Source organism: Camelus dromedarius, chromosome 11 (genome assembly GCF_036321535.1).
Source record: "Camelus dromedarius isolate mCamDro1 chromosome 11, mCamDro1.pat, whole genome shotgun sequence".
Taxonomy (NCBI): Eukaryota; Metazoa; Chordata; class Mammalia; order Artiodactyla; family Camelidae; genus Camelus; species Camelus dromedarius.
In genome coordinates this window covers 19,879,588-19,896,078 of record NC_087446.1, presented here as the reverse complement: position 1 = coordinate 19,896,078, position 16,491 = coordinate 19,879,588, and the positions used below count along the sequence as shown (strand labels likewise).

At 38.2% G+C, this 16,491-nt stretch overlaps 1 protein-coding gene across 1 annotated transcript in view; it reads left to right on the top strand.

The window, feature by feature from the left end:
- The first annotated feature begins 152 nt into the window (after positions 1 to 152).
- PAWR (pro-apoptotic WT1 regulator) overlaps positions 153 to 16,491 on the top strand; it is a 95,403-nt gene continuing 79,064 nt past the window's right edge. The window contains exon 1 of the mRNA XM_031463089.2: positions 153 to 935. Within this exon, the coding sequence (XP_031318949.2) occupies positions 423 to 935 (513 nt within the window). The 5' untranslated portion in view covers positions 153 to 422. The remainder of the gene's footprint in view (positions 936 to 16,491) is intronic.

The window sequence follows — 16,491 nt, the reverse complement described above, 5'->3', positions numbered from 1 at the left end:
CGCGGACTCCGGCGGGGATGGGGCGGGCGGGCCGGGGGTGGGGACAGCGCCTCTCTCCTCCCCTCGGGGGCGGCGATCGTCCGGACCCGCCGTGTAGGTGCGTTGGAGAAACTTTGCAGGGTGGGGACTCGGCGGCTCCTTGCCGGCGGCGCTGAGTGGGCGCGCTCTCCGGGCGTGGGGTGCGCTCTGAGGGGCGCGGCCGCGGGGCAGACCCTCAGGCCGGGCGAGGACCTGACGCTTCCCTTCCCCGCCCCCTTTTGTGTTTCCCCGCAGACCGGCCGGTCCCTGGGGGAGCCGCGGCCACCCCCGCGCCCGGGGGTCGTTCCCTCGCCTCCTCCGGGCGGCGGGAAGGAAGCGGCGGCGGCCGGAGCCGGGGCGGGCGGCCTGAGGTGAGAGCCCGGCCGGCTGGCCCCACTGGGAATATGGCGACCGGTGGCTACCGGACCGGCGGCGGCGGCGGCGGCAGCACCACAGACTTCCTGGAGGAGTGGAAGGCGAAGCGCGAGAAGATGCGCGCCAAGCAGAACCCCCCCGCGCCCGGCGGGGGCACCGGCGACGCGGCCGGGAAGCTCCCTCCGGGGTCTCTGGGCACCTCGGCCGCCGCGGCGGCCAACGAGCTCAACAACAACCTCCCGGGCGGCGCCGCCGCACCTGCCGCCCCCGGTCCGGGGGGCGTGAACTGCGCGGTGGGCCCCGCGCCGCTGAGCCGCGCGGCCCCGGGCTCCCGGCGGCCCGAGGACGAGTCCCCCGCCGCCCCCACCGCCGCCGCTTCGGGGGCAGCGCCGGCCCGGGGCGACGAGGAGGAGCGGGACGGCGCCCCGGAGAAGGGCAAGAGCTCGGGCCCCAGCGCCAGGAAAGGCAAGGGACAGATCGAGAAGAGGAAGCTGCGGGAGAAGCGGCGCTCCACCGGCGTGGTCAACATCCCAGCCGCAGAGGTGAGCCTGGCTGGGGCCGCGGCCGGACCCTGGAGGGCTGCCGCCTCCCTGGGTCTTCCCCCCGGGGCGCAGAGCTTTCCCACTCGAGCTCGTACTGCTTTCCCTTTCCCTGCGCTGGGCAGGCAGAGGGTGATGGAGTTTTACTCGGAACAACTGCTTCCTGGGAAGTTCCCCAAACCCAGAGTAGGACACGTGCTTTTCAGGCTTCCTGGCTGAGATCTCAGACCCAGGATCCTTTTCAGTGGTGGAAATACAACTCGGGGCTCCAGAACTTGCTCCCCTGGACTGGTTTGTTTATGCTTGATCAGTTAGAGAAATTGATTAATGGTGATGACGACATACTCTATTTAGTTTCCCACGTGTGTCCGTCTCAAGTTATCAGATAGTTTATCTCTTCTCTCTGAACAGTGTTTAATAGCACCTGTAAAGAAAACGTGGCCTTAGCACAGTCCGAGAATGAACCCAAGATAAGTTCGATGAACCCAAGATAAGTATATCCAAATGAGCATATAGCATATATATTTCACATATAAACCTGCTTTTGGAAATAGTGCCCCCCCACCCGTTTTTTCTGAGTGATATTCAGCACAGTAGGAACACTGTATCAACTCACAATAATTTTTGCTAAGACGATCTCTCTTTGTATTTAAGTATTTGACTCTTATGTGTCCTGGGAAACATTTGTGGTACGGTTGGTTTTTTGTTTTGTTTGCTTGTTGTTTGTTTCTGGTATTTTTGAGCAGTCTCAAAAACATTCCTGCAGACAGCAGCAGCAGCATCTTCCCAATAGAGTGACTGGTGAAACATTTTTTACTTGGGGTACCTCTTTCTACCCTCAACAAAACGAAACAATCCTTAACAAGTTTTGGTTACTTTAATAGTAACTGACCGGTGGGGAAGTAATTCAACAACCTTGTTTCACTCAAAGTAGGTTGCGTCTTTTTCTCATTGGCTCTAGGTTTTATCTTTTCTTTTCTTTTTCTTTTTTCTTTTTCTTTCTTTTTTTTTTTTTTTTTTTTTTTTGGCCTCCTGGCCTTCTAGTTTATTCAACTTTGACATAGTAGATAAATAGGTAGAATTTACAAACTTTAATCGTGGTTCAAATAAAAGCATTTGCAGTAAGTTAGGGTGTATATCAAACATACCCATATTTTTAAGGTTTAATACTGTTTCCATACCTAAAAAAATCAGAGTTTGCCTTGAAGGGTGTATTTTTATGAGTGTTTCAGAGAGATTTTTATCAGCCAGCAAAACTGTCCTCTGTGGTTTGCTACTTGCACAAAAGATCTGTTATTCATTAAATTGCTTTAAAAGGAATTCATAAGAGTGGTAATCAAATTTCTAGGGTTTTTTTTTAAGTTAAAAATATGAAGATTAAGGGGAAACTGGAGACAAGGCTTTGGAAAAGCTACATTCCTCAACTTTATTTTTAAAAGTAGCTGATGGTCCAAATAAAAGAATTTGTCATTTCCAATCTTTTCCTCATTGTTCATATGACAGGGGTCTTATTTTAGGAAATATCTTGGCAGATGTTAAACTTCATTTTTTTGTCTGGCTACTTGTGCTAAAATAGTTATTCTCAAATATCTTTTTTTTTTTTTTTTTTTTTAAACAAGGGTAGTGTTTACTGGGAGGAATAAGCATGGTAAATCTTTTGAGAGCCTAAGAAACATCCTTTGTTAATATTTTCTGCTTTGGGTAAGGGAACATAGTGCTGAGAATGTAGATGACTCCCCACTACAATTGAGTCTAATACTCTGGAATGTTTTTCGTTTGGGTGTTGGCAACTCCTAAATTTAATCTTCCTGAAAAACAAACAACCCAGGGTACCATTTCTTGCCTGTGGAACCTAACCTTTTTTATTGAGTTGGGAATTGAGTACTTTTTGTGCTAACTGTGGCTCTATCTGTTTCATGCTGTAGGACCCAGCAAAACATGGTAATGTTTTACCACAGTGTCTGATTAGCTGACATACTTCTTCAGTGCCTCCTCCCCATATTTTCACTTTTTAAAAAAAAGTTAAGTCCTTCATATTATGTTGATAGTGGTAAAACATGTGACACAAAACTTTAAAAGTGAATCATTTTCATATCTTTAGGTTGTCGGCTTTTTTAGAATTGTGTTCTATTCATTTCTCTTAGTAGTTTCAACATTGAGAAAGCCAGTTGCTGTGGAGCTCTTGTGTGTACAGCCTACCACGCCGATTTTGAAAAGTCATATAATATTTTACAAAATTATCAGGTGTAAAAATATTATAAAAGCAAAAAATCACCCATCTGTCAATATTGTATTGTATTATATACAGTATTGGGTAAGACTTTCTTGTTTTCAGACAGTATTCCCAACCATTAGTAAATTAACTTGCATGCAAAGGGCCAGTTTTATTGGTTGATAAAAAGTTCCTTCGGGAAGTGTTTATTAAGCATCTATTTGATGCATTGTGACTTTCATTAACTTATTTTACTAATTACTGAGTGTTATAAAGTTGTTATAAAGGAATCTGACAGCAGCTAAAGCCACCACAAGCAACTAGGAGATGGTTTTAGTAAGGATGCAGTCCAAAAGCTGAAAATGGTTGATGATGGTAGGGTGTGTGATGGCTGTAATAAGAGTGAATATACAGTTGCTCATTAATGAAAACTTCAGTTATTCTCATTTACTAAGAGATTTTTTTTTTGCCCTAAGTTTTTACTTTTTCTATTTTTGGGGGTAGAAGCCCAAATTGGATAATTTGAATGTGACATACATCATGCCAGTAATTTTTGTATACATTCATTAGATCAGCCAAATGTTTATTACATGTCTGTTCAAGGGCACTATCTTAAGCACTGTGGAGAAAACAGGAATAGTGTATTTTCAAGGCGCAAGACTGTAATCTGGGAAGAAGACTAAGGCATAATTACATGAGGGACTTAAGTACTGAGTTAACAGTTTAAAAGCCATCTTAATGCGGTATGTAACTAATTGTTTATTAAAAATATGTGTTTAAAGGGAAGAGATGATGGGGCTGAGAGAAGCTATTGAAGTTGAGGGTCTTGAGCTAAGACTTAAATTTCTTTATGTATTTATGCATATATTAACACATAAATTTACGTATTTTAAATGTCAGAGTGTAGTGGGTTCTTAACTGTGGCAGCACATTAACATCATGTGAGGAGATTAAAAAAAAATGGTCCCTCATACTGATGACTTGTCTTCTCCCTCCCTGATGCCCTTAGATTTAGTGGGTCTGGGATGGATCCCAGGCATTAATATTTTGTTAAGCTTCCCATGTGATTCATTTGTGAGTCAGGTTTAAGAACTAATGGGTTGCAGTCTGGGGACACAGAAATAGATAGAACACAGGCCTTGCACACAAGGGGCTCTCACGTAATATTAGGAAACTGTGTTAAGTAGTACAGTGTTAAGTACAGGCTCTTTCCTGAGCAGGGTCCCTAACTCAAGAGGAGGGGAATAGTTGAGGAAGGCTTCCTAGATAGTTACACCCCCATTTTCCAAGTGCTTGTGAAGTTACTGCCATTGAGTAGGTTTGCATGAATGGGTTAACAGAGATGTTTTTCGTAGAAGATACAATCTTTCAATAGATAGAGGTCAAATGACACTAAAGTATTGATTCAAATATAAAAGTTAACATATTTAAACTTACTGTTTTCATAGTGGTTGGCTAAAGTGCTGTATGTATTATCTTAATGTTCACAGCAATCCCATATGGTAGTTGTAGTTACTCTTTTTATCTCCATTTCCAGAGGAGAAAATGGAGGTTTACGTTTAAAAGGCTCAAGATCACATGGAAAGTGAATAAGTGTCACAGCAGTAATTTAAAGGTTTTTGTGTTTGTTTTTTTTTTTGTATTTGTGTGTCTAGGGAAAGGAGAATTTTTAAGAATTAGTTTATCTTACTTTATTTGGCTTATTTCTCTAGATTTTTTTCAATAACTTTTTATTAGAGGTTATCTTAAATAATTTAAACATCTGAATGGGGAAAATAGTCAAAGTATGGAATTGAATAGAAATTAAGGTCAAATTTGTAAGCTGAGAGATTGCTTCTGACCGTCTGATCTGTAGTTTGCTTGGCAAAGTTTTGAACACCAGGTCATAGCAAAAATAAATCTACTTTTGGCTAGCAGTCAGAAAATGTGAATCTTTGATTTTGCTTAAGTGATATGTTATTTTTCTGTCAAGATCGGGTTATTAACACCTACTCCATAGTTTGAAGGAGCACTTGATATATAGAAACACTTTTAAGTGAACACAATTCAAGTCATAATTATTCAGTATATTTATTTACCATTATACAGGACAAGTTCCACTTAGTAAATCTTATAAATCCAGGTAGATTAAGAAATGCCTTTTGGTATGCCCATTATATTCCAGACTGTCTACCTTTCTATGTGATGAGTCAGGAGAAGAACTAATAGTGATTCAGAGTTGGAGAAAATTGGACGTGTGTATAGGGTAGATACAGCATAAACACTGAGGCTCCTTCCTAAGGTATCAAGCCCTACTTTCCTAAATGTTTGCACTGCTTGATAAAGTAAATGAACATTTTAATATTATCAGGATTTGTAATGAATTTTCTAAGGTGAGATGCCTTTTTCCATAAAAATAATAATTATGTAATTAAGGTAGGTGATATTTATGGTTTGTTTATTAAGTGCCAGCCACTGATCTAAGCGCGTTACCTGTATTGGTGCATTTAACTCTCACTACAACCTTATGGGAAAATGGAGCAGAGAAGGTAAGTTACTTACTTGCCTGAGGTCATATGTGTGGTAAGAAACAGAGTTGAGATAAGTCTGTCTTCAAAGCCTTGTGCTTAATAACCATCTTCTTATATTTCAGTGTATCACATACTATACACCTAGGTTAAGAAATGCCAAGATTATTTTCTAAGAATTTCATTACTCTAGAATTTGAAAATAGTCCTATTATAAAAGGCAGATGAAGTGGGACTTTGTTGGAAAATTTTGAGAGCAAATAAATATATAAACAGTGGCATTAAAATTCTTAAAATCTTTATGAAGCTAGTGACCCCATTTATGCTTTTTATTATTTCTACACTGGTTTTTAGCACCTGTGACATAGGCCAGAACACAATTACGTTGTTTAATAGTAATGCTGTTATAGTATGTTAGAAGTTTAAAATTACTGGAAAATATTAGAGTTTGAAATTTTCTAAGTGTTTTTTTTCTTTTTAAAGAATGAGATATAATTTCCTTACCATAAAATTCACCCTTTTAAAGTGTACAGTTCACTGGTTTTTAATATATTCACAAAGTTGTGCCCTAAGTGCTTTTATATTTTCATCTTAATTTTTTATCATGTTCCTAAAACCTGTGGTACCTAAATTTTTCCCCTACTCAGTAAATTGCAGCAGTATTCAAACCATGAGTAGTTATTAAATTAATATAATTTAATATCCGCTTTTCCTGCATTTCACAGAGAAAAATGGCAGAATCGCCCCAGTTTTAAGTTTCTTAAAATTTAGACATCTACTACCATTTATTTTTACTGGAGTTTAGTATAAGAGGTATTTAATTTAACTGAATATAGGATTTTCAACTTATTTAAAATTTGACAAATCTTTCATGGAGATCTGCAAAGCTCTATAATCTAAACATTTGGAAACTTTGATTCAGAGTAAAAATGGACCATTAATGGCTTAACTCATGTTACTTAAATTAGGGTCTTAAAACATCCGGCTATGTGTGTGTGGGAGGGAAGGACCACCTGTACCAGTATCACCTGTGGTTGCTTATTGTGGATTTCTGGGACCCACCTCAGTCTAGGAGTGGGGAGGGGTTACGTGGAACTGCATTCTAACATGTTCCTAAGTGATTCTTGTGTACACTGAAGTTTGAGAAGAACTGACTTAAATGCCTTGTACTGGTTATTGATCTATGAAATGAAATTGATACTGATTATTTAATTCATATAACAATCTTATTAGAGAACGTTTGTGAAAATGTTCTAAGAATGACCAAATGACAAATTATAGCTATTGTATAGGTTACATTGATAGCTGGTTGATGTCTAATGGAAATTTCTTACTGGGATGTTAATCATTCTCATTTTTCCCTTTTAATTAAGAGCTTTATAGATATTTTAAGAGTCAGATGGAGCTACTTGGAAATTCAAATCACCTTAAACATTTATGTAATGTCATATATTTAGTGCAAAATGTTGTGTCTGCCTTGCTTCTTGTCCAAAATTTATTAGAAGCCTAGACTACAGAAAAAACTTCTAACACTTAATGGGCAATTTGAACTTCAACTCATTTTTCTTTGTTATATTCTTTAAGGAGAAGTGTATAATTATGTGTATAAATGTATTTAATGATTAGTTCAAATTATTAAATTTAATCTTAAGATAGGTTTTTTTCTTCTTATCCAAATGTTCTCAAGTGCAAAACTCCCTTTTGTTCACTGCTCTCTCATTAGACCTGCAGATATCCTTGGCCAGCCAATTGATTCTTAATGTATTTGGTTATTGCTGAAGCAGCTTTAAGTCTTAGACGTTTTTGTTTACAGCTGTATACATACTGGTGTTAGGATTGAGTCTCAGCCATTTATTACATTCTCCTCAGGTTACTTAAAAAACGCTATGTCTGACTGAAATTGTAAGAATATTTAAGTTCTAAAAGCAGCAGAATTATATACTTCAAAGGTAGAATCAGCTTCAGTGAGTTCAAAACTTAGCATGTATATTAGCATTTATTCTATGATAGTCTTTAGAAATTTTCTTCACCAAATTTTTACCTGTTACAGTGTGGTTTTCAGTAATAGTTTCATTTGTTGTATAAGTTGAATTTAAAGAAAAAGGGCCATTATATTCTGAAAGTGAGCATGTTTTAGGGGTTTTGGGAAATGAACAGACAGGAGAGTATGTTGTAGATTACGATTCTATGACAGTTAAAAATTTGTTTACAGGTTCTTTTTATAAATTGTAAAAATAGTAAAATATAGTTTGTGGTACAGATGAAAGCATGTAATAAAATTAACTTTAAAAGATACTAATACTCAGCTTATCTATGGACCATACAAGTGAACTACTTAATCTTACTTCTTTGAGAAATTTTCAAGTTATATAAAATATGAAATGATTTTCTATTACTTTTGGAATTCCTTGCAGACTATTTTTAGTAGTATTTTAAGAAGAATGGAAATCTAAGTTATGAAGAACAAAATTAACATTCCAAAGATGGTACTTGAGGAATATGAATAAAAACTGTTTTAGCTGAAATAGTTAAAGAAGTTAATTTAGGTTTCAAATTCTTGACAAGGCTTCTTGATATTCTATAATGCAAGCAAAAGTTGATCCAGACCACATTCATGTAATCTTAATTTTTTTCTACTGGTGAAAGTAATGTGTTTAAAAAAAAAAGTTACGTGTTCATTGTATTTCCCTTGTGGAAATTCAAGAAAAGATAGAGAAACGTATCACCTGTTATCTTACACATACTAGCATTTGTTTCTAATCCTTTTTCTGTGTATTGACATAAAAAGGGAACCACACTATACAGATTTATGTGTATTTGGTAGTTTATTATGAGCATTTTTATAGTGTTATTCTTCAAAAACAGGGATGGATTTTTTTTTATTGTGGTAAAATACCCATACATAAAATCTTAACCATGTTTAAGTGTACATTCAGTGGTGTTAAATACATTCCCACTGTCGTGCAGCCGTCACCACCACTGTCCATCCCTGTAACTTCTTTCATCTTGTAAAACTGAAACTCTGTACCTATTAAACAGTAAGTCCCATTCTACCCTCCTTCCAGCTCCTAACAGGCACCATTGTACTTTCTGTCTTCAAGGGTAGATTTATTGTATTATTTGATACTACAATATTTAAACATTATTTCATTGGGAAAGGACCCTACTTCTAAACAGCTGTTTATTTCTTTTCATATATTATGTTTCCTGAAACATTCTTCAAGGAAAGTGGATCAAACTGTCTCATAGATAGTAGGACCTTCAGATAATTGTGAAAAGGCCCAGAGATTTTTTTCTTTTACCTTATCTATTAAAGGTAGATTTTGATGGGAAATTGGTGATTATAGTGGCAGTAATTATAAGGGTGTGTAAGCTATAACTCAGCCTACAAGTTCATAAAACTCAACATGATACACAAAATCACATGATAAAAACCACAGGGCATATGGAAAAATGGAGTTTAAGGGGCATAGCACTCGAAAACTTTTGTCAGTGACATGTAAAAAGAAATCTAATAAAGACTAGCACAGTTTTATCCATGTTAAATGGTTAAGCAGTATGTAAGTATGGCAGTAAATATGACACATTACTTTGAAAAAGACCTGAAGTTTGCTCATAGAATTGGGCATCAAGAGGGTTGCAACTTGTGAGGTGGTGTAAGAAGGGTTATCTGAAATTGGACTGGAAATGTAGCACCAGATATGAATGGGTGTGGCTCATAGCACATGCAGATGTTTGTGGCATGTGCATTTTGTGTGTTTCTGTATGTCTGGGTTGCATTTTCTGTGCTCATCTAGTGTTTCATGCAGTTGCGCAGAAGCAAATGCGAAATTTGTGTTAGGCTCAGCTTGCTTCCTAACATATTAGTTGCTTCGGAACAAATCCAGTTTTCTCAATAAATGTTATAGTGTGTATGTACACACCCATACATACACATCTGCCTATATATCCACATCTATATGCATGTCCACATCCATATATCCAAAACGGGTCAAACAATGCCATGAGAAGATTTTCCAAGTAGTGAGGTGGAGAAAGGTCTAGGGAGCAGACAGTGCCTAGAGCTGAGAACACTCATTTAAGAGTATACTAATACTGATTGCTAGGGCAATGGTGGGAGAAAAGGAGTGGATGGATTTGAGAGGAATTTCATTGGTATTAGAAAATTACATAACTGGATGTTTTGGGCTGTAAAAGTCTTAAGAGATCATCTAGTCTGCTATAAAAAAGTATTAATTTTTCCCAGAGTACTTTTATCTCAAAACTTATGTTGTATTTCAGCCTCAACCTTCTTACCTCTAGCTGAGTATAACAGTTCTCCCCCCTAGCCCCACCCTGCACCCCAGCCCTGCCCCAGGGCTAACTCTACCCTGATTCCTTCCTATCTAGAATCTTGCTTGCATATTTTATTCCTTCTTTTGTAAATACTTGGCCTTTCTTTCTTGGTTCATCCTGCCATGAAGGAATGGTCCCTTAACTGCTTCACCTTCAGTTTAGTTTTCTTTCCTTAATGACTCAGTTTAAAGGCACTGTTTTCATATGCTAACTCCCATTTCACTGCTTAGTTTCCACTACTTTATTAAAATTGATCTTTCCAAGGTTGCTTATGACCTCATAATTGCCAAATGTGGCAACTTCTTTTCTATTTTTGTCCTATCTGACCTCTCTGTAGCATTTGCCCTTGTCACTTTCCCTTGAATGTTTTTTAGTTGATTTACTCAGAAACATTTAAGTGACATCTGTGTGCCCCAGGGCCCAGTGCTAGGTGATACAGTGAGTTACATATCACTAGTTTTCAAGGAACTTCCAGTCTTCTTTCTGGGAAAAAGATGTTTTCCTTTAGGCAGCTATAACAGAGCACCATAGACTGGGTGGTTTATGAGCAACAGATTTGTTTCTTACAGTTTTGGAGGCTGGTAAGTCCAAGATCAAGGTGGCAGCAGAATCTGGTGAGAGCCTGCTTCCTGTTCTCTCTGTCCTCACATGATGGAAGAAGGTGAGAGAGATCTCGGGTTTCTTATCAGAGCACTAATCCATGGGATTATCATGAGGACTCCACCCTTGTGCCCTAATCTCCTCCCAGAGGCCCCATCTTCTAATACTGTCGCATCGGGGTTTACAATCTCAACATAGGAACTTTGGGGAGACACAAATATTTAGTCCATAACAGATAACAAGTAACTAGAATTTGTTGTAATAAAAACTATGATGGAGAAAAGAACAAAGTACTGAACTAGCTGAGCCACCAGTTACGTAAGGGAGTCAAGGAGGGCTTTATTAAGATGAAGTGGTGTTAAGCCCTGGGTCTTGACTGATGAGGGAGGATTCCCCAAGTGCATAGAGGGGACTCGGTAACATTCTAGCTAGAGCAAATAGCATGGTCGAAGATACACAGGCAGGAGATAGTAGCATTGTATTACATGTCTACTGTGTGTCCAGCACTGCACTGGGGGCTTGCTATGCATCATTTCTAATCTTCACATTAACTCACAAGGTAGATTATTATTATTTTTTTTTCATTTTACAAGATGAGAAAGTTGAGCCTCAGAGAAGATGTGACTTGCCCAGAGGCCATACTGGCAAATTTAGATTTGACTCCACATTTGTTTAGGTGCCTATTTGCACACATTGGTTATCATTGTTTGAAAGAGGGAGAGCTATGTTCTAACAGAGGAAACTTTGATGTGCAGAGAAATTCATGGTTGGGAGTGAATGGAGAACAGCTAAAGAGGAATGATACTGATCAGTTGTGATAGAGCTGAATGTCGTTCCAGGGAAATCAAACTTATTCAGTTGTGGGGTTTTTTTTTTTGTTTTTTTTTTTCAGTATTGTTGGCTGGGCATTTCCTTCCCCTGTTCATACCTAGTTATATAATAACTCACAGTTTCTAGAGTGGAAGAAGTTTTGGCTGCCTAATTTAAAGTCATTAAAGGAATTTTCTTGTTCAGAGACAAGTATCTGTTTAAGAATAGAAAACAATACAAAATCCTGTAAAAATAATATGCATATAATAGAATAAATCCAAATTTCCACATAGGTTAAAAAGAAATGAGACTATAGGCTCTAAGCAAAATTTTACCAGGTGATTCTTTTTATTACAAAAATAATTCTGTACTACAGATAGATTTGGGAATGACTTTTTGTGGGGGACAGGATGGAATGGAAATAGGGGCCTCTGGTGATACTGAATTGCAAGATTCTGTTCTGAGTGTAGTCATGGAGAGGTTTTAGCTTAATATTGTCCCTGGGTTTAGACTTTGCCCTGTACTTGATATCAAAGTAGGTGTTAATTCCATTGCCAGATTCTTCTGGTTCATCTTACAGTGCAGATGCTTGGAATACAAGTACTAAAGGATGGCATTGCCTTTGAGTCTTTTCTGCATATTATTTGTTCAGCTTCTACAAATGTGCCCTTCCTCGCTCCCTTTCTTTTACCCTCTCTGAGAGAAAATTAAGTGCTTCCCCAAATCACGTTTTAGAAATAGTGTTTATTTTTGATGGTATAAAGGTAATGCCTTCTTATTGTAGAAAATCTGAAATTAAACAGCAAAAAGCAGGATTGTGCAAACATCAGCTATAGATTACTGCTTTCAATTTGACTTATATTCCTTCATTATTATTTTTATGCATTGGGATTATATTGTACGTACATTTTTATAACCTACCTTTAAACTTGACATCATATCATGAATATTATTTCCTATTAAAAATGTTTTGAAAGCAGAGATATTAATTGCTACATATTTTTGTTTCATAAATGTAATTCCCACTATGCAATGATTGATAACTATTACTTCATATTTTGGTATACAATTCTTGAGAACACACACATAAAATAATACATATCCAGAAACTTAATAACTTTACAATAAAACTTTTTTGTTTTTCATATCTTATGAACATCTTTCTATGCCAGTGAATATGTGGCTGTGTTATTCTTTTTTTTTTTCTATTAACTCTCCCAATGTATTTATTCAACAGATATTTCCTGAGAGCCTACTGTGCCCCAGTGGGGACACAGCAGTAAACAATACAAAGCTTCTGCCTTCACTGAGCTTACAATCTAATAGCACACACACAAAAAAAAATACCATCATTTCATAGCAATAATAATGTGTTGTTATTCTTTTGTTGGCTACAGAATATTCCATAATTTGGATGTTCCAATAAAGCTACAATAAATTTACTACCTTCTTGGTACTTACTGCATATTAGACACTGAACTAGGCCTCTCAGTCATTTGATTTGTTGTATTTGCTCTGTTATCAGCATTGCCGTGATTTGGACAAACTAATTCGTGATTTTGTCCTTGGGCAATTTAAAATCTAATTTGGAGAAATAAGGTTATATAAGATAATTTTGAAACATTAAAAAATGTATAATAAAGTGTTAGATATTATGTCCTACTGTTAGTACAGAGAGGTGAGAGTTCCTAGAGGACTGAATAGTCTGGGAAGAGAGTATAAGGTTTGAGCTGATCTTGAAGGACTGATAAGAAATGGGCTGATGAAGAGAGTCATACTTCAGACTGAGAGAGCAGAGTGGGCAGTGGTACAAAGGTGAGAGTGGCAGCCTGATTGGGGTAGAGGGTTTATATTAGGAGATACATAATATTTCAACTTTCAAACACATAGTGGTGGGATGCAGATATTATAGTTGATAGTTTGGTTTGATGTTACCTTCAAAGCTCTACTCTGTGGATCATTTGAACCACTTACAGTTGTTTATAGTAACATTTCTTTTTAAATGACAGGCATACCTCAGAGATATTGTTGATTGTTCCAGACCACCATAATAAAGTGAACATTGCAATGAAGCGATGAAACATGAAGTTTTTGGTTTCCTAGTGCCTATAAAAGTTATGTATACACTATACTGTAGTCTGGTAAATGTGCAGTAGCTTATCCCTAAAAAAAAAAAAAAAAGTACGTACCTTAATTAAAAAATACTTAATTGCTAAAATATGTTAACCAACATTTGAACCTCCAGCAAGTCTTTTTTTTTTTTTTTTTTTCCTGGCTACTGTAGGGTCTTGCCTCGATGTTGATGCCTGCTGAATAATCAGGGTGGTGGTTGCTGAAGTTTGAGGGTGGCTGTGGCAATTTCTTACGCTAAGACAATGAAGTTTGCCTCATCAGTTGACTCTCTGACCAATGATTTCTCTGTAGCATTCAATGCTGTTTGATATTGTTTTTACGCACAGTAGAACCTCTTTCAAAACTGGAATAGGTCAAAAAAAAAAAAAAACCTTTAATGAAAAAGAATATGAAAAGGAATAAAGGTATGTATATGCATGACTGGGACATTGCACTGTATACCAGAAATTGACACACTGTAACTGATTGTACTTCAATTAAAAAAGAAAGGAAGGAAGGAAAGGAGAGGAGAGGAGAGGAAAGGAAAATTGGAATTGGTCCTTTCAAACCCTTCCACTGCTTTGTCAACTAAGTTTAGGTAACATTCTAAATCCTTTGTTGTTATTTCAGCAGTCTTCACAGCATCTTCACCAGTAGGTTCTCTCTCAAGAAACCACTTGTTTTGCTCATCCATGAGAAGCAGCTCCTCATCCATTCAGTTTTTATCATGAGATTGCAGCAATTCAGTCACATCTTCAGGTTCCACTTCTAGTTCTCTTGCTGTTTCCATGACATCTGCAGGTACTTCCTCCACTGAAGTGTTGAGCCCCTCGAAGTCTTCCATGAGGGTTGAGATCAGCTTCTTCTAAACTCCTATTAATGTTGATATTTTGACCTCTTCCCATGAATCACAAATGTTCTTAATGGCATCTAGAGTGGTGAATCCTTTCCAGAAGGTTTTCAGATTACTTTGCCCAAATTCATCAGAGCAATCACTGTCTATGGCAGCTATAGCCTTACACAGTGTATTTCTTAAATAATAAGACTTCAAAATTGATATTATTCCTTGATCCATGGATTGCATAATGGATGTTATGGGCAGGCATGGAAATAGCATGAATCTTGTTGGTATATCTCCATCTGAGCTCTTGGGTGACCAGGTGCATTGTCAATGAGCAGTAATATTTTGAAAGGAGTCTTCTGAGCAGTAAGTCTTGACAGTGGACTTTAAAAATATTTAGGAAACCATGTTGTAAACATAGGTGCTGTCATCTAGGTTTTGTTGCTCCATTTATAGAGCAGAGGTAGAGGAGATTTAGCATAGTTCTTAAGGGCCCTAGGATTTTCAGATGGTAAGTGAGCATTGGCTTCAACTTCAGGTCACCAGCTACATTAGCTCCTAACTGACAAGAGAGTCAGCCTGTCCTTTGAAGCTTTGAATCCAGGCATCGACCTTTCCTCTCTGGTTGTGAAAGTCCTTGGTGACATCTTCCAGTATAAAGCTGTTTTTTCCTACACTGAAAATCTGTTGTTTAGTGGAACACCTTCAATCATGATCTTAGCTCGATCTCCTGGAGAACTTGCTGCAGCTTCTACATCAGCACTGGCTGGTTCACCTTGCACTTCTGTGTTGTAGAGACGGCTTCTTTCCTTAAACCTCAGGAGCCAACCTCTGCTAGCTTCAGACTTTTCTCCTGAAGCTTCCTCACCTCTTAGCTTTCATAGAATTGAAGAGAGTTAGGGCCCTGCTCTGGATTAGGTTTTGGATTAATTAGGTTTAATTAATTAGGTTTTATCTTCTTTCTGGACCACTAAAGCTTTCTCCATATTAGCAAAAGGCTGTTTTGCGTTCTTACCATTCAGTTCACTGGAGCAACACTTCATTTCCTTCAAGAACTTTCCCTTCACATTCACAGCTTGGCTAACTGGTGCAAGAGGCCTTGCTTTGGTCTGTTTGGCTTTCGATGTGCCTTCCTCACTAAGCTGAATCCTTTCTAGCTTTTGATTTAAAGTGAGAGACTTGCAACTCTTTCTTTTCCCTGAACACTTAGAAGCCATTGTAGGGTTAGTAATTGGCCTAATGTCCATATTGTTGTGTCCTAGAGAATAGGGAGGCCTGAGAAGGGGAGAGATGGGGAACAGCCGGTTGGTGAAGCAGTCAGAACACACACAACATTTATCTGTTAAGTTTGCTGTTTTCTGTGGGTGCAGTTTGTGGCGCCCCAAAGCAATTATGATAGTGACATCCAGGATCATTGATCACAGGTTCCCATAACAGATAAAATAATGAAAATATTGCAGGAATTACGACAGCATGACTCAGACAGGAAGTGAACAAATGCTGTTGGAAAAAAATGGTGCTGATAGACTTGCTTGATGGCAGGGTTGTAAAAAAAACACAGCATCTGAAAAGTGCAATAAAGTAAAGTGCAGTAAAACAAGGTATGCCTGTGATAGACTTTGTTAAAGCAGTTTTAGTTTATGGAGAAACTGAGTAGAAAATAGAGAATTCCCATGTACTCCCCTACTCCCTGTAGTTTCCCCCATTATTAACATCTTGCATTGTGTGGTACATTTGTTACAGTTGATGAATCAGTATTGATGAACCAATATTAAATAAACTCCATAGTTTACATTAAGGTCCACTCTGTACTTTTTTTTGGTTTTGTCAAATGCATAATGTCATGTATCTGTGTGATCACAGTACCATAGGGAATAGTTTCACTGCCTAGAGAATCTGTGCTTCACCTGTTTGCACCTCTTCCCCTTCCCCTGGCAACCACTGATGTTTCCACTGTCTCCATACTTTTGCCTTTCCTAAATGTCTTATAGTTGGAATCCTAAATGCAGCCTTTTCAGACTGGCTTTTTGATTTTAGAAACATGAATTTATGATCCCAACATTTCATTTTTAAAAATCACATAATAATTGTATTAACCTAATTACCTAAGTTATGCCAGATGACAAACGTTTGTTACCATTG